Below are 26,217 nucleotides of genomic sequence, written 5' to 3'. Positions count from 1 at the left end.
GTTCGTTTAAATAAGATCGATTTAGGATGTTTGATGATTAGTTTTTATTTAGGCAAAAATGCATGATTCATGCTTATAAGGAACATTGGATGAACGTAATATCGATATGTACAATTATGTATAATTTATTGAAAATTTCGTCGACCACTATGCTACGGAAGAAGACATACACTACGTATCTTATAGCCAATGTACAAATAGAATTATTTTGTTAAGATATCGAGCATGTACAGTTAAATATGAAGTTTAATTAATTATTCGCGTGAAGTATTCCACGTACCTTAAACCCTACACTTTTTGGAAAAAGATTGATCCTTAAGAATTTCTCAATCCGTGGCGACAGTTCTGTACGTGCTCAATAAAAATTATAGTACGTATTAGCACTTGTACGATCAATATTTAACCTCAAGCATACGTTAAACACGAGAATACAGTGGATGATTCCATTTCTCACGATGTTTATACAAATTAAGTCGAAAGAGGATCTTTAAATGAAAATACAATTAAATATCAGATAGTTTATAAGTTTTTACGCAATCAACATCGAGCGAAACGAAATAGTATCCTTGAAATTAAATAATAGATGATATATTATAACTAGAAGGTAAACTAAATATATTTTTTGCATCGTTATAACTACGAAGAGGGAGAACTACGGAAACATTCGAATTCGACGATAATACAAAGGTTTGCTTTACATATGTGTCTCTGTGAGATGACAAACATCGAATACTTTATCCTGCATTAATCCTTACGTATCCTGAATTTTTATAAAACATAAACCTGCTCGCGGAAACGATTCTAGAAACTGTATTCCAGTTTCGTTTCGCTGTCCCCGTCGCTGCAACAAACAGTAACGTCCTGTATTCCAGGTTTAATTATTAAAAACTGTCCCATAAATTATCATCCGTGTTAAAAGAGAAAAAAGTTAAGAACGAAAATGCAAAACTGTTATGTACGCTAGCCAGTACGCTACCTCTGGATAACCATAGTCGATCGTTCTAAGTACCACGATCCGTTACTTTCACTTTGTCAGCTTCCACCTAATCCTGTAAGAACGTACAGATTATGGTTACCCATTGCGAGACGATGATTTTTCTCGTTGGTTTTCGATCGTGTCTCTCTTTGGCCATCCTTCAGCTGTCCAGCAGCTGACGGACGGGCAGTGTTTCTCCGTTTTACGAACCGTTCCCGCGGAATTTCTCGGCTGTCCCTGTAGCCGAGTGACGAACTAAAATCCGTGAATCGCAATCGCACTCTTCACTTGACGTACCGACTCTTCGCCCCCCTCCTTTCCGTCCGACGCCGTGCTGAAACATTTAAAAAGCCAAGTTTTGCTTGCCGCAACGCCTCGCGAAGATTCTCTATATTGCCAAGCTGATTCACGCTGAGAAGCTTCGTTTCGATTTTCCCGGTTTGCAAGCCGCACGTGTCGCATGCATATGGGACAGGCATTGCAGAGGGGAACATGTCTTTCATGTTTTCGCTGTCCGTCTCGTCGTTGCCCGGACAGTATGGTACAAATACTACTGGAATGAAGCCAAGCTGACCAATGAGAGGAATGGATGTCGTGCTGGTGGTTGTGACTGTATCGTTTCCAGGCTCGACAAGGTAACAGGGACAGGTTTCAGGGTCTGGCCCTACAGACTGATCGTAGGGCTTGATATTGATCGGATTCGGTGGCTGAACACCGATCGCAGCGAACTCGAAGCTCGGTTCGCTAGATTTTTCGGATAATTGGTTTACCTGTTTGATAAGCGCGGCGGTATTTTCTTCGGGGCTCGTTTCTATTCGAATCACCGGTTCGCTCAATTTCGTCACTTGTTGCGGATATTTACGATTCTCGCGAGAGCCCTGTTGCAATCTTTCTCGGCTGGAGTATTTCGCACTAGTGGTAGCACCCACTCCGTCGTAAACAGTTTGAGGAATTTGCGATACAATTTTCTTAAGATCTTCGTAGTTATTTTGGTTTTCCTGTTCTGTGTATTTACGCAATTCCTTTCGTTGTGTTTGCAGCAAGGAATTAATTTCGTCCGCATTTTGGTTCACTTGTCCTGTCTGATAGCCGGGTCTCTGGGGTCGATTTCCAAACTGCGAGTCTATATATGCATCCTTCACTCCTATAGGATTGCTTATCTTGTTTGGATATGTAAACGTTGTAGATTCGACGTTCTTTTCGTAGCCTTCATTCGAAGTTTCATTATTGAAATATTTCAATTCGAACTTAGAGTTAGAGGTTAACCGTTCTACTTGCTTCTGTCCATACAACGGATAAACGTAAGAGGTTGGTGTTGTAGGTTCGTAATATTTGATGGGATATTGAATCTTAATTGGTCCTTCGTAGTGTGGACGAATTGTTGGGTGAGCTCCAGGTACGTAGTCGGGATCACCAGGCCATGGCCCATCTGGGCCGGGCGAACCTGTCGGCCATGGACCATCTGGACCAGGAGGCCCATCTCCACCTATACCTCCTACTCCTCCAATTCCACCTTCAGGGCCTCCAGGTCCACCTGGTCCACCTGGACCGCTTGGTCCTTGAGGACCATCCGGACCATTGGGCCATGGACCATTGGGACCATCTGGACCTACACCACCAATTGGGCCTTCATGCCCGGGAGGATATCCTGGGTATGGGGGATACGGAGGCTGATCTGAAACAACAGAATAAAAATTTATAATTTTAGTGGAATATATATTAATAAAAAATGAACCAAATATTTCTATTATACTAGAAGTTCTACTCATTTGCTAAATTCAACATGGAGATGTAAAATTTACATACCTGGAGTTGATGATCCGGGATGTCCATGATGTCCAGGTTTCCCAGGCTTTCCAGGGACCTCTGGATACGGCGGTGTTCCAGGGTATCCTGGTTGCGGTGGGACAGGTGGAAGCCCAGGTATCCCAGGCTGTCCCGGCCTACCCGGCTTGCCAGGTTTACCAGGTTTTCCAGGCGTACCTGGTATTCCAGGAGTTCCTGGCGTACCTGGGGTGCCGGGATAACCTGGTTGTGGAGGTATTGGTGGAGTTCCTGGTGTACCGGGAGTGCCAGGATATCCAGGGTATGGCGGTATTGGTGGGGTTCCAGGTATTCCAGGAGTTCCTGGCGTACCTGGGGTGCCGGGATAACCTGGTTGTGGAGGTATTGGTGGAGTTCCGGGTGTTCCGGGAATTCCTGGCGTACCGGGGATACCGGGATAACCTGGCTGTGGAGGTATTGGTGGAGTTCCAGGTGTTCCAGGAGTTCCTGGTGTACCAGGTATACCGGGATAACCTGGTTGTGGAGGTACTGGTGGAGTTCCAGGTATTCCAGGAGTTCCTGGCGTACCGGGAGTGCCAGGATATCCAGGGTATGGCGGTATTGGTGGGGTTCCAGGTAATCCAGGAGTTCCTGGCGTACCTGGTGTGCCGGGATAACCTGGTTGTGGAGGTATTGGTGGAGTTCCAGGTGTTCCAGGAGTTCCTGGTGTACCAGGTATACCGGGATAACCTGGTTGTGGAGGTACTGGTGGAGTTCCGGGTGTTCCAGGAGTTCCTGGTGTACCAGGGATACCGGGATAACCTGGTTGTGGAGGTACTGGTGGCGTCCCAGGTATTCCAGGGGTTCCTGGCGTACCGGGAGTGCCGGGATAACCTGGTTGTGGTGGTATTGGCGGAGTTCCGGGTGTTCCGGGAATTCCTGGCGTACCGGGGGTTCCAGGATATCCAGGGTATGGCGGTATTGGTGGAGTACCAGGTATTCCAGGAGTTCCTGGCGTACCGGGCGTGCCGGGATAACCTGGTTGTGGAGGTATTGGTGGAGTTCCGGGTATTCCGGGAATTCCTGGCGTACCGGGAGTACCGGGAGTGCCGGGATAACCTGGCTGTGGAGGTACTGGTGGAGTTCCAGGTATTCCAGGAGTTCCTGGCGTACCGGGGGTGCCAGGATATCCAGGGTATGGCGGTATTGGTGGAGTTCCAGGTATTCCAGGAGTTCCTGGAGTACCGGGAGTGCCAGGATATCCTGGCGTACCAGGATGACCGGGACTACCTGGTGAACCCGGACTTCCAGGGTAAGCAGGATGTGATGGATGTCCAGGTTTGCTCGGTTTGCCAGGTTTGCCAGGTTTGCCAGGTCTGCCAGGTTTACCTGGCATTCCGGGTGTTCCAGGCAACCCGGGAGCCCCAGGACTACCAGGGGAGCCAGGATATTCCGGAGATGGTGGATATGGCGGTGGATATGGTATGCCGGGAGTTTCTGGAGTTCCCGATGAACCAGGATATGGTGGTTGTTCTGGAATTGCTGGGACGCCAGGTTTCCCAGGTTTCGCAGGTTTTCCGGGTTTCCCAGGTTTCCCAGGTTTGTCCGGTCTTCCTGGTGCACCAGGATATCCTGGTTGTGCTGGGCCATCGGGTACTCCAGGCGTTCCGGGATATCCAGGTTGCGGCGGCGCACCGGGGTAGCCTGGTGCTCCCGGTATGCCCGGTATACCGGGTGTACCAGGCGTGCCAGGGCTTCCAGGTTGGGTCGGTTTTCCAGGGAAGCTAGGTTGTCCTGGCGTACCAGTCTGAGGTGGTGTTCCAGGATATCCGGGAGTTCCCGGTGTACCAGGCGTTCCAGGTGTGCCAGGCTTGCCTGGGTATCCCGGTTGCGGTGGTGTTCCAGGGTAGCCAGGTTGCCCTGGCGTTCCGGGTATGCCAGGAGTGCCAGGTGTTCCGGGTTTACCTGGGTATCCAGGTTGGGGTGGTGTTCCAGGGTACCCCGGTGTTCCCGGTGTACCAGGTGTTCCAGGTGTGCCTGGGTATCCGGGTTGTGGTGGTGTTCCGGGATAGCCGGGTTGTCCTGGCGTACCAGGTGTGCCAGGAGAGCCAGGAGTTCCGGGTTTGCCTGGGTATCCGGGTTGTGGTGGTGTTCCAGGATACCCGGGTTGTCCTGGCGTTCCAGGTGTGCCAGGAGTGCCAGGTGTTCCAGGTTCACCTGGGTATCCAGGTTGGGGTGGTGTTCCAGGATATCCCGGGGCTCCCGGTATACCAGGTGTTCCAGGTGTGCCTGGGTATCCGGGTTGTGGTGGTGCTCCAGGATAGCCGGGTTGTCCTGGCGTACCAGGTGTTCCAGGAGTGCCAGGTGTTTCGGGTTTACCTGGGTATCCAGGTTGTGGTGGTGTTCCAGGATATCCCGGTGTTCCTGGTGTACCTGGTGTTCCAGGTATGCCTGGGTATCCGGGTTGTGGTGGTGTACCTGGATAGCCGGGTTGTCCTGGTGTCCCAGGTGTACCAGGAGTGCCAGGTTGTGGTGGTGTTCCAGGGTAGCCGGGTTGCCCCGGCGTTCCAGGTGTGCCAGGGGTGCCAGGGGTGCCAGGTGTTCCGGGTTTGCCTGGGTATCCAGGTTGTGGTGGCGTTCCAGGATATCCCGGGGTTCCCGGTGTACCAGGTGTTCCAGGTGTGCCTGGGTATCCGGTTTGTGGTGGTGTTCCAGGGTAGCCAGGTTGCCCTGGCGTTCCGGGTGTACCAGGTGTTCCAGGTCTTCCAGGCTTTCCTGGGTATCCAGGCTGAGGTGGTGTTCCAGGATAGCCAGGTTGTCCTGGCGTTCCAGGTGTACCGGGACTTCCAGGTTGGGGCGGTTTTCCGGGGTAGCCCGGTTGTCCTGGCGTTCCTGGCGTACCAGGCGTGCCAGTTGTGCCTGGGTATCCAGGTTGAGGTGGCTTTTCAGGATATCCGGGTTGTCCTGGCTTTCCAGGTGTACCAGGCTTGCCAGGTGTGCCTGGGTATCCGGGTTGTGGTGGTGTTCCGGGATAGCCGGGTTGTCCTGGCGTTCCAGGCGTGCCAGGAGTGCCAGGTGTTCCGGGTTTACCTGGGTATCCAGGTTGGGGTGGTGTCCCAGGATATCCCGGTGTTCCCGATGTACCAGGTGTTCCAGGTGTGCCTGGGTATCCGGGTTGTGGTGGTGTTCCGGGATAGCCGGGTTGTCCTGGCGTTCCAGGTGTGCCAGGAGTGCCAGGAGTTCCGGGTTTGCCTGGGTATCCGGGTTGTGGTGGAGTTCCAGGATACCCGGGTTGTCCTGGCGACCCAGGTGTGCCAGGAGTGCCAGGTGTTCCGGGTTTACCTGGGTATCCCGGTGTTCCCGGAGTACCAGGTGTTCCGGGTTTGCCTGGGTATCCGGGTTGTGGTGGTGTTCCGGGGTAGCCGGGTTGTCCTGGCGTTCCAGGTGTGCCAGGAGTTCCGGGTTTGCCAGGGTATCCGGGTTGTGCTGGTGTTCCAGGATAGCCGGGTTTTCCTGGCGTTCCAGGTGTGCCAGGAGTGCCAGGTGTTCCGGGTTTACCTGGGTATCCAGGTTGGGGTGGTGTTCCGGGATAGCCGGGTTGTCCCGGTGTACCAGGCGTTCCAGGTCTTCCAGGCTTACCTGGGTATCCAGGTTGAGGTGGCGTTCCGGGATAACCGGGTTTTCCTGGCGTTCCCGGTGTTCCCGGTGTACCAGGTGTTCCAGGTGTGCCTGGGTACCCGGGTTGTGGTGGTGTTCCAGGATAGCCGGGTTGTCCTGGCGTTCCAGGTGTGCCAGGAGATCCAGGTTGTGGTGGCGTTCCAGGATAACCGGCTTGTCCTGGCGTTCCAGGTGTGCCAGGAGTGCCAGGTGTTCCGGGTTTACCTGGGTATCCAGGCTGCGGCGGTTTTCCGGGGTAACCGGGTTGTCCTGGCGTTCCGGGCGTACCAGGTGTTCCAGGTGTGCCTGGGTATCCGGGTTGAGGTGGTGTTCCAGGATATCCCGGTTTTCCCGGTGTACCAGGTGTTCCAGGTGTGCCAGGTGTGCCGGGGCTTCCAGGTTGGGGCGGTTTTCCGGGGTAGCCGGGTTGTCCTGGCGTTCCAGGTGTGCCAGGAGTGCCAGGTGTTCCGGGTTTACCTGGGTATCCAGGTTGTGGTGGTGTTCCGGGATGTCCCGGTGTTCCCGGTGTACCAGGTGTTCCAGGTGTGCCTGGGTATCCAGGTTGTGGTGGTGTTCCAGGATAGCCGGGTTGTCCTGGCGTTCCAGGTGTGCCAGGAGTGCCAGGTGTTCCGGGTTTACCTGGGTATCCTGGTTGGGGTGGTGTTCCAGGATGTCCCGGTGTTCCCGGTGTACCAGGTGTTCCAGGTGTGCCTGGGTATCCGGGTTGTGGTGGTGTTCCGGGGTAGCCGGGTTGTTCTGGCGTTCCAGGTGTGCCGGGAGTGCCAGGAGTGCCAGGAGTTCCGGGTTTGCCTGGGTATCCGGGTTGTGGTGGTGTTCCGGGGTAGCCGGGTTGTCCTGGCGTTCCAGGTGTGCCAGGAGTGCCAGGAGTTCCGGGTTTGCCTGGGTATCCGGGTTGTGGTGGTGTTCCAGGATAGCCGGGTTGTCCTGGCGTTCCAGGTGTGCCAGGAGTGCCAGGTGTTCCGGGTTTACCTGGGTATCCCGGTGTTCCCGGAGTACCAGGTGTTCCGGGTTTGCCTGGGTATCCGGGTTGTGGTGGTGTTCCGGGGTAGCCGGGTTGTCCTGGCGTTCCAGGTGTGCCAGGAGTTCCGGGTTTGCCTGGGTATCCGGGTTGTGCTGGTGTTCCAGGATAGCCGGGTTTTCCTGGCGTTCCAGGTGTGCCAGGAGTGCCAGGTGTTCCAGGTGTGCCTGGGTATCCGGGTTGTGGTGGTGTTCCAGGATAGCCGGGTTGTCCTGGCGTTCCAGGTGTGCCAGGAGTGCCAGGTGTTCCGGGTTTACCTGGGTATCCAGGTTGGGGTGGTATTCCGGGATAGCCGGGTTGTCCTGGCGTTCCAGGTGTGCCAGGAGTGCCAGGAGTGCCAGGAGTTTCGGGTTTGCCTGGGTATCCGGGTTGTGGTGGTGTTCCAGGATAGCCGGGTTGTCCTGGCGTTCCAGGTGTGCCAGGAGTGCCAGGTGTTCCGGGTTTACCTGGGTATCCTGGTTGAGGTGGTGTTCCAGGATGTCCCGGTGTTCCCGGTGTACCAGGTGTTCCAGGTGCGCCTGGGTGTCCGGGTTGTGGTGGTGTTCCAGGATGGCCGGGTGTTCCTGGCGTTCCAGGTGTGCCAGGAGTGCCAGGAGTTCCGGGTTTGCCTGGGTATCCGGGTTGTGCTGGTGTTCCAGGATAGCCGGGTTTTCCTGGCGTTCCAGGTGTGCCAGGAGTGCCAGGTGTTCCGGGTTTACCTGGGTATCCAGGTTGGGGTGGTGTTCCGGGATAGCCGGGTTGTCCTGGCGTTCCAGGTGTGCCAGGAGTGCCTGGTGTTCCGGGTTTACCTGGGTATCCAGGTTGGGGTGGTGTTCCGGGATAGCCGGGTTGTCCTGGCGTTCCAGGTGTGCCAGGAGTGCCAGGAGTTCCGGGTTTGCCTGGGTATCCGGGTTGTGGTGGTGTTCCAGGATAGCCGGGTTGTCCTGGCGTTCCAGGTGTGCCAGGAGTGCCAGGTGTTCCGGGTTTACCTGGGTATCCAGGTTGGGGTGGTGTTCCGGGATAGCCGGGTTGTCCTGGCGTTCCAGGTGTGCCAGGAGTGCCAGGTGTTCCGGGTTTTCCTGGGTATCCAGGTTGGGGTGGTGTTCCAGGATGTCCCGGTGTTCCCGGTGTACCAGGTGTTCCAGGTGTGCCTGGGTATCCGGGTTGTGGTGGTGTTCCAGGATAGCCGGGTTGTCCTGGCGTTCCAGGAGTGCCAGGTGTTCCGGGTTTTCCTGGGTATCCCGGTGTTCCGGGTTTGCCTGGGTATCCGGGTTGTGGTGGTGTTCCGGGGTAGCCGGGTTGTCCTGGCGTTCCAGGTGTACCAGGCGTGCCAGGTATACCAGGAGTTCCTGGTTTGCCTGGATATCCTGGTTGTGATGGTGTTTCTGGCATTCCGGGATATCCTGGAAATGAAATTTTTGTATTTGCTATGGATCTTTTTAAAATTTTCGTACTAGTATTCTTTCATCGCATGTTGTATGTTTCGTATAGTATCGACGTTTGCCATTGTGTCATGTTGTGCATACCAGGTTTATTCGGTTATTCCGGTTGTTTTGGTGGATTCTGTAGTTTACCTGGTTGTATCAGTATTCCGCCTATGATTGAACCGTTTGTGCTTGGGCCTTTGTGTTATTTAATGTTAGTGTCTTTGTTTCGAACTTGGCTTGTTTGTTTGTTATTTATATGAATAGTGATTTACCTGGTATTGGTATGACGCTTGATCCAGAACCCGTTCCATCGAATTGTCTACATATTTCTGGGAAATACAAATTTGCCCATTCTGTAATCACCCCATGATGATCGTGATGATCATCATGTTCCTGATGATGTTGTCCTGTGTCATCTTCGTGGTGATGTTCGTGTTCATGAAGGAACAATTCAACCGAGTTTCCTGGTTGAACAACTCGATATCCCCAACCATCGCTGATGTAGAACGTTGTTTTCAGCTTTCCAAATGGATCAATATATCCATAGCATCCATACGTGATGTCGTCTGGACCCCGTACCTCGTGATGAAATTGTCCGTTGGGACTTACTTCATAGCCATAATTATATGCATCTGATAAGAAGTATAATAATATATTCAAATATGTACGAAACGATTCCCCAATATGCCGTCATGAATAAACTATATACTCACTCGAATAGAAATCTTGATTTAGGTATTGAATTTTCTGCTCGTCACTGATGTTCAATATTACTTCTCTACTCTGCCTGCTTCCTTGTTGCTGTGTGTATTGCAACAGAGATGTGGCAATCACCTATTGCAGATGAATTTACGATTAATTAGTAGAAAAATTGTGTTTTATTATTACAATATTCGTTTGCATTTTATTTTTTAAAGAATATAATTATGGCACTGGGGTTTTGAAGGCTGATTATAAATCGGTAGAAAGCTATAAATAATACAGTTTGTTATTCTAATACGCTTGTAACTCAAACTACATGATCAATTAATCAGGAACGATAATTAAGCACGAAATTAGCCAACTTGTTTTTCACTAGGTGGACTTTAGCTGGACTAATCTTGTTCACCTTTTAAAAGCTTAGTAAAGATTCACTAACAGATCGTCTCGTCATCTTAAATGTCAAGTCGACCGCTTGAAGTTCAGAAATATGCTTGCTGAAACCATGCAACTACATTTTATTCTAAAAATTAGTTCCCCTTTAATTTTAAACAATCAGTTAGGTGACATATTTCACGTTATATTTCAATTTTTTTAATTTTCTTTCGTCATAAATCAGTTATATAGGTATAGCTGAAAATGACATACAAAATCTAATTTTCTATTGCCCCTGGGCTTCAATTCATTTCTGACTTTAAGAATTTCAATAAGTTTATACACATTCTTCATTCTGATATTTCCTAATATAAGCCAGAAATATCCAGATTAAATTTTGTCCTTTGTCCACGCATAAAACACGCATAAAACAAGGTTGTACCACGAAATCGTTGTACTATGCTTAATTTCGCTTTTTTTTTTGTCATTAACAATAACGTTTAATCTTCTTATACCCTAAAAGTCAACTTACTGAGTTCTGTAATTATTTCCACGTGCTTAATGCTAAAAAGGCCCTTTTCGTTCGCGTTGCTGTTTAGGATAATTAAAAAATAAAGTCGCGTAATCTTTCAATAGAACATCATCGTGTTCCTCAGTGGAACGATAAACATCTCAGGAACATCGGCAATCCTTATAACGTTTTACACTTCGGGTGCTTCTTTCCCAAAGAAATTTTATTTCAAAATAACGAAGTCAATGAGGCTTGTACGATTTACGTCGACAAGCCACAGTCAGAGGATAAAAATCGTCCAAATTTATTGCTTCTGCTTGGACGTTCGTATTACTACTATTGGCGCTATTGCAGTCACAGTGCGTCATTTTATCTCCCACGTTTTTTTATTATACCCTGAAACCACTAAACGATCATCGGACGTGATATGCGTAGTAAAAGGACAAAAAATTTTTTTTTATTCATAAAGATTTATTCCTAATGATTATAAGAATCATTTTTATTGTTCTACGCTCGTCGTAGTGTTAGTGGACTTCCTTCGACTTTGTGGTGAAGCTGCTTCGTTACCTTCGACGATGTTACGATGGTACAGTGAGATAACAATGCGATAATTAACATGTTAATTTTATATGGACGATGATTTAACGAGATATTTCTGCTTTATGTGTTCTTCGCGCTATACACGTTGTTATTAAATTATGGTTTCTACGCGTTGCGATTAAAAAATTGTTTAAGCACCGCTTAGTGAAGCTTAAAGGATACAGGAACAAAGGTACCCCGAGTATAATAAAACTAAGCTTCAGGAGCTTAAAGGAATGCAGAATATCGGATAGAGACTTTCACGGAGCCGAAGTAAAAATATATTACGGTATAATCGTAACAGAAATATTTTTGAGAATTTGAACGTTAAAGAGACCAGATGGAACGAGTTGATTCATTACTAAAGCAAACTTTGCTATTTTCATTAATAGGAATAATTGATCGAAAGTTATATTTTATCGAAGCTACGGATAAGAGCAGATTATCTTTATGCTAAAGAAAACTATCCCAGGCAAACGAGACGCTGGTCTTATTTAACGTTAAATAACATTCATAATATCTCATTAAAACGTTAATTAGTAAATTGAAAGTGGATATTTTCGTTTAAGTAGATTATCTGAATATCCCATTACGCGAATCCTGTCCTGTTTATCAACGCCCACTCGTGTCAACCGAAAGTGAAATTTCGAAGCAGTTTCTGCGCGATACCTCGGCCGATCCTACCGAACGAGTTTAGATTCACATTTTTGCTTGCGTATTTATCGGTTATTGCGGATCGATAGCGAAGAGGAATTATTAATCGCGTTATAGGTTCAAAAAAATACGACTTTCCATTACTTTCGTTCGATTCCCATTCGATTTTCATTCGATTTATGTCTGATCTAGTTATTGGTCTACGAGCATTTTTACGGTGTTTGAGAAATATCGAAGTTAGATATAATAACTGGGAAAGAAGTTACGAGTAGAAAATACAAGACATTCGTCGCAAACGTATACTTCAACGAGATGACAAGATTCTAATTCTCTACAAAACTCTAATTTCAGATAAATCTTTCTTAACTTTTGCTATGAATTTTCCCAACGTTCTAATCGTTGCAAGCCACACTTGTTGTGTATCAAAGCGTTTGAAAGGGTAGCCAGTTAATAGAGACGTTTGTTATAACACGCGTCTCCTCGTTCGTGACGTTAAAACACGCTTAGAATTATCAACTTATGTTCGTAATTGATTGCTTAGTTACGGGTTTCACCCACATGAAAGGCAATTGAAACGCTACTTTACTCTTCACAAGTATTTTTGACAGTCCTATTCAATCAGATTAATGATACCTTGCTAAGCTCTAATCGCTGATTTCAGCTAGAACGCTATGATTTATGCACGCGATGTAATAAGTCAATAAAGAAATGAAACAGATACAAATTGGCATTGAGCAATGGGTCGCGTGAGCCTTGGCGGTAAGACGGTACGTATAAAAAAATAGCTGATAAAAAAACGTTTATTTTCTTTTGCTTATTTTGCATAAAATTTGCTAGACTTTCCATTCCTAAGCGTCGTAATACGACGATCGAGGAATGTGCCGTTGAATCGAGTAGATAGAAGATTGATGGAAAGAATGATGCATTTTCTGGAATGTCACCTTATCGATCCAGCTATTATTAAGAAATCCTAACACCATCGATCACCAATTGAACAATAATCTCTGTGAAAATATTCATTTATAGAAACTGTTTATACATATACCAACTAGTTCCAGCATATTCTTAATGGTATCAAGGACGTTGGTACCATCGATCTCCGATCGTATTTTCATTCTGATATTTCCGCTACAACGCGTCAAATGAAACATTCCAAAACGTACAACTTCTACAATAGTCGACATCAAATATAAAAACGATTTAATATACGTTTGAGAGATGTACGATAACATCTGATGATTGGTAAAAGTGGTTTCTAAATTTGACAAGTGACGCGTATCGCTTTCTTTCCACGCCTTGCAAATCGCCAACCCTTTCTCGCCCCGCGATCCAATCCACGTCGATCGAACAGGCTGCGAAAGCAAATTGACTCGGCAGGTTCGCTCCTCCTTGACGAGTACGAGAAATCAATCGTCGCGTACAACCACGTAGTTTCACCCATGAATAATAAACGAAGAGGTCGTCCGGACACTGAAAGCGCGAGCGTTCGATCGCGAAACATCTTGTTCGGCACGAGGTCGACCTAGATCGTCGTGAAAAGTGGCACGATCGCTCGTATCCTGCTAGGACGTTCTTTGCCGCGTGATCGATGATGTCAGACAGCCGTATCGTTCCACCTACGAAAAGGGAAAGTGAGATCCCGAGTAGCTCTTCTTCCCGACCATCTCTTCGCCATATCTCGCCTTCTGTATATACAGTCTTTCGTGTGTGGTGGGAAAGGTTAATATATGCCAACGCTCGACCTGCCCTGCGCCGTGAATCAAACGTCGCCTGTTAATCCCTCTGGTATTCGTGCCGGCGCGATATTTTAGTGGACAATGGTAAATCAAGGATCGAACCCCAGGCAGTAACCATCCGCGTTTACGCGCCTCACCGGCTGTCAAGATTAACATCGTGTCGCGTCGCTCAGACGTCTTCAGAATGCACACGGACATAAACCCACATTGGGAACCGGTGAAGATTTCGCGCGACTCGAGGACGTCCGCGAAAGGCAGTTGATCGATCGTGGTGCGGTCGATCGAAACGAATGTTTCGCTATGGAAATCACAGGTCACAAAAGTATTCGGACAATTGTAAAAATGTTGGATGCGTGTGTCATGTAAAATAAGTTGAAATTTCGTTTGCACCGTGATGAGACACGCGAGTATACTTTTTGTTTTCTTTTTTCTTTTCTGTCTTTTTGTTAATGTGCTGGATATGGTAAAATTATCTTCGTAGAACGCCATACGCTTTTGAATTTGTAGACACGAGCTGCGATAGAAGGGAGCGATTTTCTCAACGAAAGACGAGTTCCGGTGGTTGAAATTCTTGCGAATACGACAGCGTTATACATATGTGTACATTGGCGAATATCGTTTCGATGTACGTATTTCGGATTGTTTATTCTAAATTCCTGTTGCTTTCATCGCGATTCACTGTTGTTGATTTTGAATGTTAGGTAAGCGCGAAGTTATTTTCCGAGGGAAATATTATTACGAGTAACTACTGTTGATAAATATTCATATGGTAAATATGCAGCGTGATAATTTCGGTATTTGTATCTCGAGAACGATAAATAATCACGTTGAAGATTACATTGAAAATGATTAGTCTCATATTAAAATACTTCGATTAGCTATCAAGCAAAAAGTTGTTACATTTTCCCTGTCGTCTTCCTTTGCGATAACTTGCCCTGTAAACTATATATTTTTTCTTCCAAGATAATAATGCGAAACCTCTTAAATTACCTGTGAATCGATAGATCCAGTCTCGCTATGAATTGCCGTTAAAAACCTAATTATAATTCTCGATGCGGTATCAGCATCGTAAAACCGAGTATTAGAGATTATCCACGGAACAGCGATGAAATGGCACGTAAACGAATGCAGATTATCGAAAGATGAAGCGGTGTTTATCGAATAGGGCATCTGAAATTATACGTATGATTTTCAGGCGAAGAAACGTGGATCCGTATGAATATCCACGTGACGAGGATTGTGCCGACCGATCGAGACGGTCGTCGATCCCTTAAAATGGTATTCTATACGTTAAAAGTAAGAAATCTTTCGTGATAATTAAAAGCAACAACGATCTGTATATCATTTTGCAGAAAAACAACGAATTTATTAACGAAACAGGTAAATTCCGATGAGGAAATTTTACAAATTGTAAAAATTGTTAAAAATTTGATAAAAATGTAAAAAAAAAAAAATGGAATAAAAATGAATTATTTGCCGATAATTTGTTACCCGTCAAATCACGCTATAATTAGTTATTATATTATTACGCGGCAAAGTAGTTATCCGTTTATTACCTGGTTTTTCCACGAGAACTTTACAATGGGAAAGGCGATTGGGATTCGTTTTCTCATCGCACGGTGAAGATGCAATCAGTCATAAAATTCATAGCGATAAATTCATACGGCTCTGTCAATAGAATAAATTCTCGTGACATTGATGATTGATAATTGAGAATTACAAGTCAAGGGCCGAACGAACAACCGTAAAAGTTCACGACAATTCATAAATTCGTAGCTTCGTTACGCGTTCTATTTGTCCCGTTTCGTATCGAACTGTTTTATTACCTTCGATACGAATCCTCCTCCGTGAAACTTTCGTTTTCTGAGTCATTGGAAATCAGATAACTCGGCCTCATATATCAGTACATTGGAGGATACAGGCATAAAAAATGCTATAAAAATTCGATTATTTATACGTATAAAAACTTTCTTGGTTTATTCATCGTACACCATCTGTTCGTTAGAAAATCGACGCAAATAAGAAAAGTACATTTTTGTGGAAATCTCATCTCGCCCAAACTATCCTCTTAGATATCACGCGAAACGATTCTTCACGTAGGAAACTGGGAATATCAAAGTGGAAAATTTCATTCGACTTTCGTATTAAATTCCGATTTGATCTGAGGTAGTCGATTTAGTAGCAAAACGAACGCGGTTAGTCGTACTTGGTCGCTTGTTCTGATAACACTATCACGCGGCATCGCATAAAGTCGAACAGTATTGGCCATTATACGCGATCTTTTTCTATATCTCGTGTCGTGATTGAAACGTTAATTTCCTTTCTACTCGTTGGATCGTGCAGATTTATTTTTGGTACGATTGCCAGACAGAGTATGGCGTTCCTATAGTCGACCTCGAGTATCGAAAATTGAAAACGAAAGCTAGCTTTTAATCGAGTCGGTGGTTAAATGAAGCAGCGTCGCAAATAGTATCTGAGGCATATAAACGATCGTTTAACACGAATACGTTTCGTTTGGTTTCAGTGGGTGACTGGTGTTTGCGTTTTTAAATAGCACATTTTTAAATCGTGGCCGCGAGTGCCTGGCTGACGACTTCTTGAAAATGAGAACACCGCGAGTAACGAAGAGATACTTGGACCAGAACGTCGAGCCATCGTGGTTCAAGGTAAGAAATTGTGCCCATTCGTCACTTCCATATGCGTAGCCTTTTATTTACAAGCGGCTCTAAGACCTTTGTTGCGTGAACGATTACGCGCAAAACTTACGCACAGTATGTGTTTGCCGCGTTAAATTCTGAGTTGTTTAAACATGCAGCAAGTTCGTGTGATATATTGTACCGAAACAGTGGAGGGAAATATAGATTAATTATCGTTGGGCAAAATTATGTACGCGTGGGTAAACGTCATGAGTGGATTTAAGTAAAAGTCAAAGGTGAAGTTATAAAAAGTTTGAGGGCTTTGAAAAGTATAATTCGTCTAAAAAGAATTCTTTCATTTCCACGTTTTTAATCCGTTCTCTTAATCAAGTATTTTCTGACCGATGGAAAACCTTTTTACATAAGAAAGAAATAATAGGTTTTTAAGCGCGATAGCGTTTACCGATAATATCAACATCGCTTAAACCGATTTTCACGTGGCAATCTTGTAACAAGCTCGATCGTGTACCAGGCGATCTCTGTGGAAGAGAAATAACGCAACGATATCATCGGTGACTTGTGTTCGCGGGCGGATAGCCGGAATATTGCAAAATGAAAACAGAGAATCGTGTAACACGGTTATGAGAAAATTACAAGCGTATGTAAGATGTTCGAAATCTTATTAAGTCTCGACAGATATCGTTAATTAAAGCGTGTGAACGTATAATGGTTACAATTTCTTCTCTCTGAGAAAAAAAGAACGATCGGCTGAAAAGATTGCGGCCGTCGATTACATAATCGCTCGTATGTACCACGAAACGCGCTACTCTATTCACGCTCGTCCCGTTCTCCGTTTTCATTTACTCTGTCATTTGCATACAGATGTTGCGCTTTTGCGGTGTATAATCATTATGACAGGTAGAAACTCGAGGGACGTAAAAACAAGTCCGTAAATATGTGTATCTATAATCTTCTCGCGTGGAACATCCTTATTAATTATTAATTCTTCTATCTTATCTTTCGTATCGTGGGTCTGATTTTAATATGCATATAGTTTGTTTCAAAGGTGAAAATTTCATGAACAAAGTCGGTTAATTATTTACAACTTTTCATACTTGTGGACATAAGCTCGCGAACAGCCTGTGTTCGAACGCTTGTACAATTCCTTTGTATATGTAATCTTTATACAAACTTTGAGATTTGCTTCCAATTTTTCCGATATGATCCTGGCAGTGCTATCTCATTACAGTGTTAATGAAATTTTAGAATGTTTCTCATGTAACGTATACCATATGGACATGAAAATTTTCCATACATATTTTGTGTTTAAGTATTTTCGTGAAGCAATGTATATGTATATATATTGTGTATATATATAAATATAAAGTTAAATAAAAGAGAAGAGTGAAATATAATTATTTCTTGAAGAAAATTTGAAAGAGAAATTTTGAAGTTATGAAGATTTAAAAGCAATAATTAATATTGTAGATAATATTATAATAATAGTAGTACTGTAATACTTAATATAGCAAAGAAAAAGAAGATGTATAATGATGTCTCATTTAAGAAACTACATAATTAATAATAATTGGATCACGGTAGAAAGATAGTAGAGAAGAGAATAAAGTCGATTATTGTCTTAACGTGATCCCCATAAAGAGAACGCAACGATCTCTCGTTCACATGCTCCAACAGAAAATAATTACATACAAGCTCTCGTAATCCTGTGACAGAAAAATTCCACTAAACGAAGGACAATTAGCAGAAATCGATACTCTTTGTGCAAATTCATTTCCTACATTACTCATATTCTGTTACACACGTTACTCATATCTTTACGTAACTCGACATGATTCTCTTCTTTTTTTTTTTTTGTCAAGTCACTAAAAATTTAAGTCACTAATCAAGGAGAAGAAACAGAAAATGCATATATCGAACAAATCGTACCGTCATCGGAAGGATTTCCCCGAGACAGGAATTTCCATCAGCAGTTAGAGTCTTTATATTTAACATTGCTGTTTACACTTCGCACTTTTTCTTAACTGTGTATACAGTTGGTTTTGAAAATAATCGAACATTAGCATAACTTTGACTTCTACGTTCTGTATCCGAGATAAATACAGATAAAACCTTGCTATTGAACGAAAGGACTATCAAACAATTACCATTTTTCGCGACACGAAAATTCACTTTTTTCCCAACCTTTCTTTCAATATTTAAACAACGGTTTGTTCTAAGCCACAAATTCTTTACTTTCTGAATCTATACACTTCGATATACCACATAACATTCTTGCTGTTTTATCTGCTGTTTTATCTTAAAAGTTATACTACTATCCGAATATCTTCGAGGCCGACCGTATATGCTCGTGTATCAGACATTAAAATAAAGTTTAATTTTAGTTCGGATACTCCAAGCACCTATCTTTCCTACATGGATAAATTTAAATCTTTACGCAATACCAAAAATTTCTACATTTCTAATTCAATTACAAAATAACGAAATTCGTTTGAATCAGTTCCACTGAAATCTTTCACAACGAACAGTCATTAAATTGCACATCGCTTGGCATGTATCATATTTCTGCTTTAAAAGACCAACGTATCTTTAAAATCATTTTACGTTTGTATCAAAGATCTAATATTAAAACAAACATTCTTTCTTCACACGGACCTATTTGCCTATCTATCGTATCAATTAATCTTCCTAATAATTTGATGCGCGATCGCCTACGGGGTGGTAAAACCGATCAACCCCTAACATGTATAGTGTATATCGCGTCATGGATCGGCCTGAGGCTGGACGGTGGCCTCTGTGTCGCGAAACACGAATCGGCGCATCATAGCATTCAGTGAAAGTCAGCAACGAGTTGCGTAATGGAACGTCGATATCGCTTGGAGCCAGGCCTCTGGCCTGGCGATCGTTTATCTTACGGTTTGGCCGCATCGATTCGAGCAGATACGCGCGCACAGCCGAGTTTAGGATCATTCAGATCGTTTTCTATTCGGAGAAAGTTCAACCGGCCTGGTTCGTGCGAAATTCATGGCCGAACGAGCTCGGATCGTTGAACACATAGGATAAGACCGAAGCGAGATTGATAAGAATTGATTGGCAATTCGAATAGGAATGATAATCGTAGAAAGAGGAATCGATTTATAGATATTAGAAGAGGAATGAACTTAGTGATTGTTTCCAGGAGAGGGATTAAATGATAAGGATGAAAGAAGTTTTCGATATTAGATAAAGTAACATTTCTATTGTTTTGTTGAGTTCGAATGGCTGACACTGCGGTTCAAGTAAGTCGAAGGAGATTCAAATAGATTGGTTAGGTAGGTTAGGTAAGATATTAGAAAATAGTCATAGATATAATTAAAAGAGATGTGCAATTAAGTAAGTTGCAACTGATTTAAATACATCGATCGGTCGAAGTTGTGTGCAGTATTGATGAATAAATGTATATTTGATTAAATATTTGCTTAATACCAATAATATCCGAATGGTGTTTGAATTGCAATGCTCAAGCATCGATATCGTATTGTACGATTTGTATTGCGATCGATTGCGTGGATGCTCGCAGGTTGCCTGCTTCACGGGAATCGTTTTATCCAATCCTTGAAACATCGAGGGATCGTTGTTCCAAAAATCAAGATAACTCGGTGGTCTCGCAACCGACACTGTACGCGACACTTAATCTCCCTCCTTCTTTTCCTTCGTTCATCAACGTAATCGTACTAATTGTTCGTGGAAACAATGGCCGGTTGCGGGAGAAAAGCAATTTAATATCAGAAGGCCAACCGGGATATTACCGAAACCAGATGGAGGCGGTTTGCATTATTGGGAGGATTACGAAAAGAAAGTTAGCTCGATAGGATCTACACGGATTCATTGTCAGCCCGTTGCGGAGGTCGTGGCAACAAGTGTGCGAGGGTTCGACGGTGTTTGTTGCGGCTTTGTGGTTTCTTCTAATGTAAAATCAGACAAAACGCGAATTAATTTATCACATACTGCCTAGCACGTGGAAAATTGAACAACAAAGGAATAGAAAGAATCTTTTTTAATTGAAATACCAGAAATCGAATACTTTTCATATTTGTTTTAGAATATTTTTTCCTAGCTTCTTTCTAATGGTAACGTTAGCTCGATTATAGAAACCTTTCACGAATATATCATGCGTGTTATATAGAACTTTTTGAAATTTCGTTAGCACTATGCTGAAACACGACTATTAAGATTGTATCGATAATGTTTGAAACGAACTTGAAAATGTATATGGAAGTTACAAAATATTCGTCGCAAGCATGAGCTGGTTAAAAATCACTAAAGTATCTGATCGGTAAATTATTATCGATCATATCAGTAAGCAACAATATTCAGCAAATTGTCGGAAGAAAACTCTCTCTAAGGATCTGCCACTATTTAAAAAGAAAACAAAATTTCTATTCCCGTGGTATCTGTTCCAAAATATTCCCAGTGATGCAACTTTCGATCGTTGCACAGTACTTTCACATTTTCTATCTATTTTCTCCCAGATAAACCCGAAATAGAAATCTGATTGAATCATTAGCATATTCGTAACGTTACCATCTTGCTCTGTAACACTTGCTTTCTATGTCATTGTTCCCTAATTGAACACAGACCATTTTCTGAAACCCTGAGTCATGTTCTCTCTGTGAATTTGTAACTTTAATCTTTCTGCATATCGAAAACATAAGAGGCCAAGTAAAATCCTGCGGGGAAATTAATCGAAAAGGACATTGTGGCAAAATCAGCGTGGCCGATACACGTGCTCCTCAAACAAGACTTTCTTGCTGTCTAACCTTTAAACATTGTTCCTTGCGCGCGTCTTTCACAACTGAGTTGCAACGAGTTGCTTAATGCATCGCGTACCAACATTATGTTTTACTGATTACATTAATATATAAATTCTTAGACAAGTTGTACGGCATTTAGTGAACTTTCGCATCGCATTGAAAGGAACGATTATGGTTTTTCAACTATTTAATTTCGATATAGGCAAGCATTATTAAATAATAATTTTGCTTTTCGCTTGCAATTCACGTTATTGCTCTTTATGTATTTCCCTGGGCACATGCAAATCCTTTTACTTTTCGATTTGCTTTGTAATTTTCAGAGCTGCCAGTGTAATTAAATACAAACAAAAAAAAAAAAAAAAATGATGCCCGAAGTAACAATTTCAGTCGGTTCTAGCGCTATAAATTTAAGAGAAAATAACGTGGTTTATTGTTTGTTACGTTTTAGCTGCGATTTTCTACGCGAATCAAACTTTAATTTCAGAATTCCTCGCCGTGCTTTTAAACCAACTGCAATTTCATTTAAACACTTGCTGTGCTCAATTTCAATCACACTTTACAACGATTATACTCTTGACTCGAGCAATCGAATCTTGCGTACATTCGCGAAATAATTTCCATCGTGAGTTACGATTATATGGAAGATATTGCATGATATTTACCTAGAAGACCTAACGACGAAGGTAAAGGGTAATTGTGAACGTGAGCGTATCGACGATCGAGCATTCAATAAATCATAAAACATAATTACTACCTCAGGGTATCAGCTTTTAGAAAAGTTTCCACGTGAGAGGGTAGCCTTTTGAAATCTGTGTTATTTAGCCAAGTAGTCGGAGCTCGTGACGAGCGTCGTATGTCGTTTCATTAAAGACCCGTCTGTTTGCGAGGCAGTTACGACGAATCGGCAGTTAAACGCGTTTGCAAATTACCTTTTACCTTAGGGTGGCTGGTACATCTCATTGTACCTCCTCGTGACTATGACAACGAGTTCGACGAAACTTTCAATTCTATCCAGGATTAAATGACGATTGTGGTCAGGTGCATGTGCAAACTTACTCCCTTTATACTCTCAGCACGTTTACACATCGTTTAAATGTCTTTCAAATAGGATCTTCTCGCCAAAGGAATTATCTCTCCCGTAAAAAAATTCCCCTTACATCTGGTTAATTAAAATTTACTCGTCTGACAGACGTCGCGGTTTTTAATTCTTATTAAACCCTTTTTTGTAACGTTTCAATAGAGATGCACAGGTTCTTGAAAGTATTCGAACACTCGTAGACATCTTTTACGAATACATTATGTACGAAACATTGTGAAATTTCATTAGCACCGTTATGAGACTGGATTATCATGATTATGTTCGTTAAGTTTGAAACAAATGCGAAAGCAGAATATACGTATGTAAAAATGAGAAGATATTCACTAAAGTACAAATGTACACGTATTTCGCAATGATCACGAAAGTTAAGTTTAGGTAATCAATTAACCATTGTATTGATAAGCCTGGATATTCATTGGGGACCTTCATGAATGCTAATTTTTTTTATTGATAAACTTTCAAACTTTATTGATAAAATCATGAGACTCGTATCTCGCTAGAGTACTAATCAAGACGTTTTACGTAACACGTACGATATACACATCGAAGGTTTCTATGATATGTGTTCAAATACCTTCGTGAACCACTGTACAAAGAAGGTAAAGGGGTTATCTGTTAATAGATATCTAATAGATAAAGATTATCTATTTCGTGGAAGAGTCGATCCACCGTTCAGGGAGTCAAAAATTTGCAAGAAATTGGCGGCCAGACGAATTTGCAAATTTGCAACGTACTATCGCAGAAGCGCAGTAAACGGGCAGCTGCGGACCGGAACAAATTAGCTGAGCTTTTGTATTTAACTAGCCGTATCAAAGCGTTAAACGCTGTATCTCGCCGGATTTGTAAACAGTACAAACGGATTGCATCTGAAGATAATTTCTAGAGATTGAAGATAGAGCCGGAGCAGCCTATAGTTCAACCGGTAGTCGTCAATCATTGCCAGACTTTCGATAGAAGAGGCCTTATTCGAAGTTCTCCCGACAGATGAGCAGATCTTCTGCTAACCATTGACCGGCTATTATTTCACAAACCCTTTCTTTTTCCCCAGCCCCCTGTACCTATCCATCTCCTCTGTATTTGTGCACTTAAAACCCTATAGTTATCGCCCATCTACCATCAATATCGGAGACTCGTTGAAAAGATCGAATCTAATTTCTAAATTAAAGAATTCCCATTCTTTCAATCTCTACGATTATCTAATTCTGTCGTAAACAAACGATACCGATCTTTCATTTATTTCAATGAAAAGTATTTCTTCAAATCTTTGTTCCATATCTCTTAGTTCATCTTCTATTAAATTCCAAATTACAATTTTTTTTTTATTCAAAAAATATCCCAATATCCTCCCAAATATCCTCTTTTTATTCTAAAACTTGCGAATAATTATGCCCGTTAATGAGACAGATTCTTCGTCGATTCGTTGACGAGTCCATAAACGTTCCATATACCAAAACTCTGATCCGATGTCTTTATCGCGACCGTCGATCGTTCGTTTCGCGGTTGTTCCATCGTTTGTACGCAAGTAGTTGCAACTTACTTATATAATTTATACCCTGAGATACAATGATGCGTCGGATAGCAGGGGTCATCTCGATGACTGGCGACCGATACGCGTTCGAATGCATCGTTATGCGTCACGCTCGAACGAACCACGGGATTACACGCGAGCATAATAGCGTTACTCCCGCGGCATTGAGAGTTATGAATGAAATGTAGTGCAACGACATTGGCGTGCGAGTGCCAAGATCAATGAAACTCCGCGCCACGAGCATCGACCATCGCGATACCGGTCTATTATATTATATGATGGTGCAATCGTCATTCGCTTCGATTCGCGTGTAACTACGTCCGAAGCATTTCAAATGTATAACCGAACCTCTGTTATCTGCGCAAGGTTTAATGACCTTGAAACATTCCTCTTCGAATCTCTACTCGTACACGTAAGCGGAATAATTGATTTCCACGTGATATTCTTGAAAATTCGTTAGAGGCTTCCGATCGAGATTAAATAATTCTTGAAATTGTTTTCGCAACCACTGTGAATAATTTCTGCGCATAATTGAAATACTATTTGTATGTTTTTAATTAATCTATACTATGAGAGTTATTTGACTGATGAGAATTATTTAATTCGTGAGAGTCGATGGAAATTGCACTAGGAATACTCGATAAAAGAAATTATCTATATTATTTCCCAAAAAAAAAAAAGAAAATAAAAGAAAAAAATAGGTAACATATAAAGAGTAAGAAATCTAAAAATTAAATCATTCTACCGGGATACGAACATTAAATGCTATGCAGAGAATATTTTGATTTTGACGAGTTGATAAGAATTAAAGGTTGATTTTTCTTTTGTTTTTTTTAAACATAAGCGGAAGTGTGTTGGAAGTAACGAGCGTAATATTGGGTGCAGTGCAAGAGAATGATCGCCGACCCGATTGTTGGTTGTGATTTTCTATTTGCAGTCGAATAAACGTATGCCTTTATTTCGTAATTCGTTGGTACTTCGTCGCGACGTGGCGTGAATCTCTTTGCTTTCATCTCAGAGAACGTGCAGGTGTAAACGCCTATCATCGCTATATTTAAGTGACGACTACCGTGAAAGATTATTCGCGGATAAACGCTTTATTTCAGTCTGACTAATGATCAATCAATTTCAATCAGCTCGTGTCTAGTACGCTAATGAATTTCTATATAATTTGAAATCTATTGAATAACGATAGTGCTGCGATCGATTAATTTTACTTTCGTGATAGGAAATATTTGAAATTTTACAAGTCACCCGTTGTTTTTATATTTTAGCCACCCACTATTTTTATTTTATTTATCTATTGTTTAATAACATGAAATTATTAGATCGTTTAGAAGTTTCTTCACATATTCCAAACATATTTTTATATTGAATGAGACACGATGAAGAGTTTGTTGCAGACGAAAGTACGTACGCAACTTTCGATGGATACGTAGGATTTGAGAATCATTGCAGAATGTTCAAATGAAAGGACACGTTTTCTGGTTCTCGCACAACGTATGAAACGAATAGAATGAACTCAATATTGAAATTGCGTCGAGTTAATAAATATCGTTCCCGCGTTCCACATATCAGCGCGAAAAAAAGGGAAGCTTCAATTAAAAGTTTAATTGTAACATGGAATAAATCATACACACAATTTGTAGTGTCGCGATTACGAACTTGTTGATAATATTTTAATTCCATCGATATTCGTTTTCAATTTAAAACATCAAAAGTTTGATCGCGTTATTACACAGAGTAATATATCGTGTTCCGATTATTTGAAGCTCGTCAAGCACCCAAACAAAATTAGAGTACAGTTTACCCATTTCTCGAACTACACCTAAATCACAATCAACGTTTCCAACAGCTCGCTTCAACTTCGAAAACGACACTTCCTCGTCGCGTCTGCCCAACCTGATTCGACGTTGCAAAAGGATTTGCCAAATAAATAATTTCCATACAAGGCCATCGGACCAAAACGCAGCAATCCATGTCAATGGTATTCTACTCAGCCCACGCGATTATCTCATCCATTTCTACCTCATTGCCAACTCTAAAACGTCTAAAACACCTTGCCTACTCTCGACAAACTCAACGAACCTACATCCACGACCGTTCTATTTGCAGCGAAATTGAGTTGTAACGTTTCTCTGACTAACATCCCGTTTCACAATTACCTAACTACGGCAATTCACTGACTCGACTGTCAAAAAGGAAGAGAAGATGAAGAAAGAAGCGAAAAGGAATAGAAAAGAATTTGTAGCACTCGTGGTCCTGCGTATATGGGACACGTACCAGGCTGAAGAAAGCGGCGCGCACACGGCCGACCATCCTGACGCACCGGTCGCTTCCGTTTAGCAAGGCATCGTCACGACGATCTCAGTCTCGTACAGATGATGATCTCTTCGTATTGTACACGCAGTGTGCCGTTCGAACTGAAAGACTGAAGACGTAGCCAGCAGAAGAAGGCTTATATACAGGGTGGGGGTCGGCAAGACCAACCGACCAACTTGGTGCCCATCCTCTTCTTGGTGTCTTCTCTTTTCCCCATTCTTCTCCGTTTCGACTCTTCAGGGATAATTCTTACGTGCTCCCCACTCTATTTGCCCTCCCCCTCACGATATAGTGATCCTTGTTCGTCTTGAATCCGCAGGACCCTTCCGCTCGAGTAAAAAGGAGTCATGGAACGTGGCACGATCCTCCAACCATCGTTATGCTTATGGAATGGACCGAATGGGGGATTCGATGGTTTCCGAGGA

At 43.2% G+C, this 26,217-nt stretch overlaps 1 protein-coding gene across 1 annotated transcript; it reads right to left on the bottom strand.

Moving 5' to 3' along the window:
- Positions 1 to 100: 100 nt before the first annotated feature.
- LOC138185043 (collagen alpha-2(IV) chain) lies at positions 101 to 25,882 on the bottom strand. Its single transcript, XM_069123634.1, has 7 exons — positions 25,754 to 25,882; positions 9,556 to 9,676; positions 9,115 to 9,474; positions 7,109 to 8,818; positions 6,596 to 7,045; positions 2,783 to 6,514; positions 101 to 2,651 (listed from the first exon to the last, which is right to left on the bottom strand). The coding sequence occupies exons 1-7, from the start codon at positions 25,787 to 25,789 to the stop codon at positions 1,261 to 1,263; spliced, it is 7,800 nt and encodes a 2,599-aa protein (XP_068979735.1). The 5' UTR covers positions 25,790 to 25,882; the 3' UTR covers positions 101 to 1,260.
- Positions 25,883 to 26,217: the final 335 nt, after the last annotated feature.

The sequence above is a fragment of the Bombus flavifrons genome, chromosome 11 (genome assembly GCF_040668555.2).
Source record: "Bombus flavifrons isolate JBK064 chromosome 11, iyBomFlav1_principal, whole genome shotgun sequence".
Lineage (NCBI taxonomy): Eukaryota > Metazoa > Arthropoda > Insecta > Hymenoptera > Apidae > Bombus > Bombus flavifrons.
The sequence above is the reverse complement of the archived record's forward strand: the minus strand, read 5'-3'. Positions and strand labels throughout refer to the sequence as shown.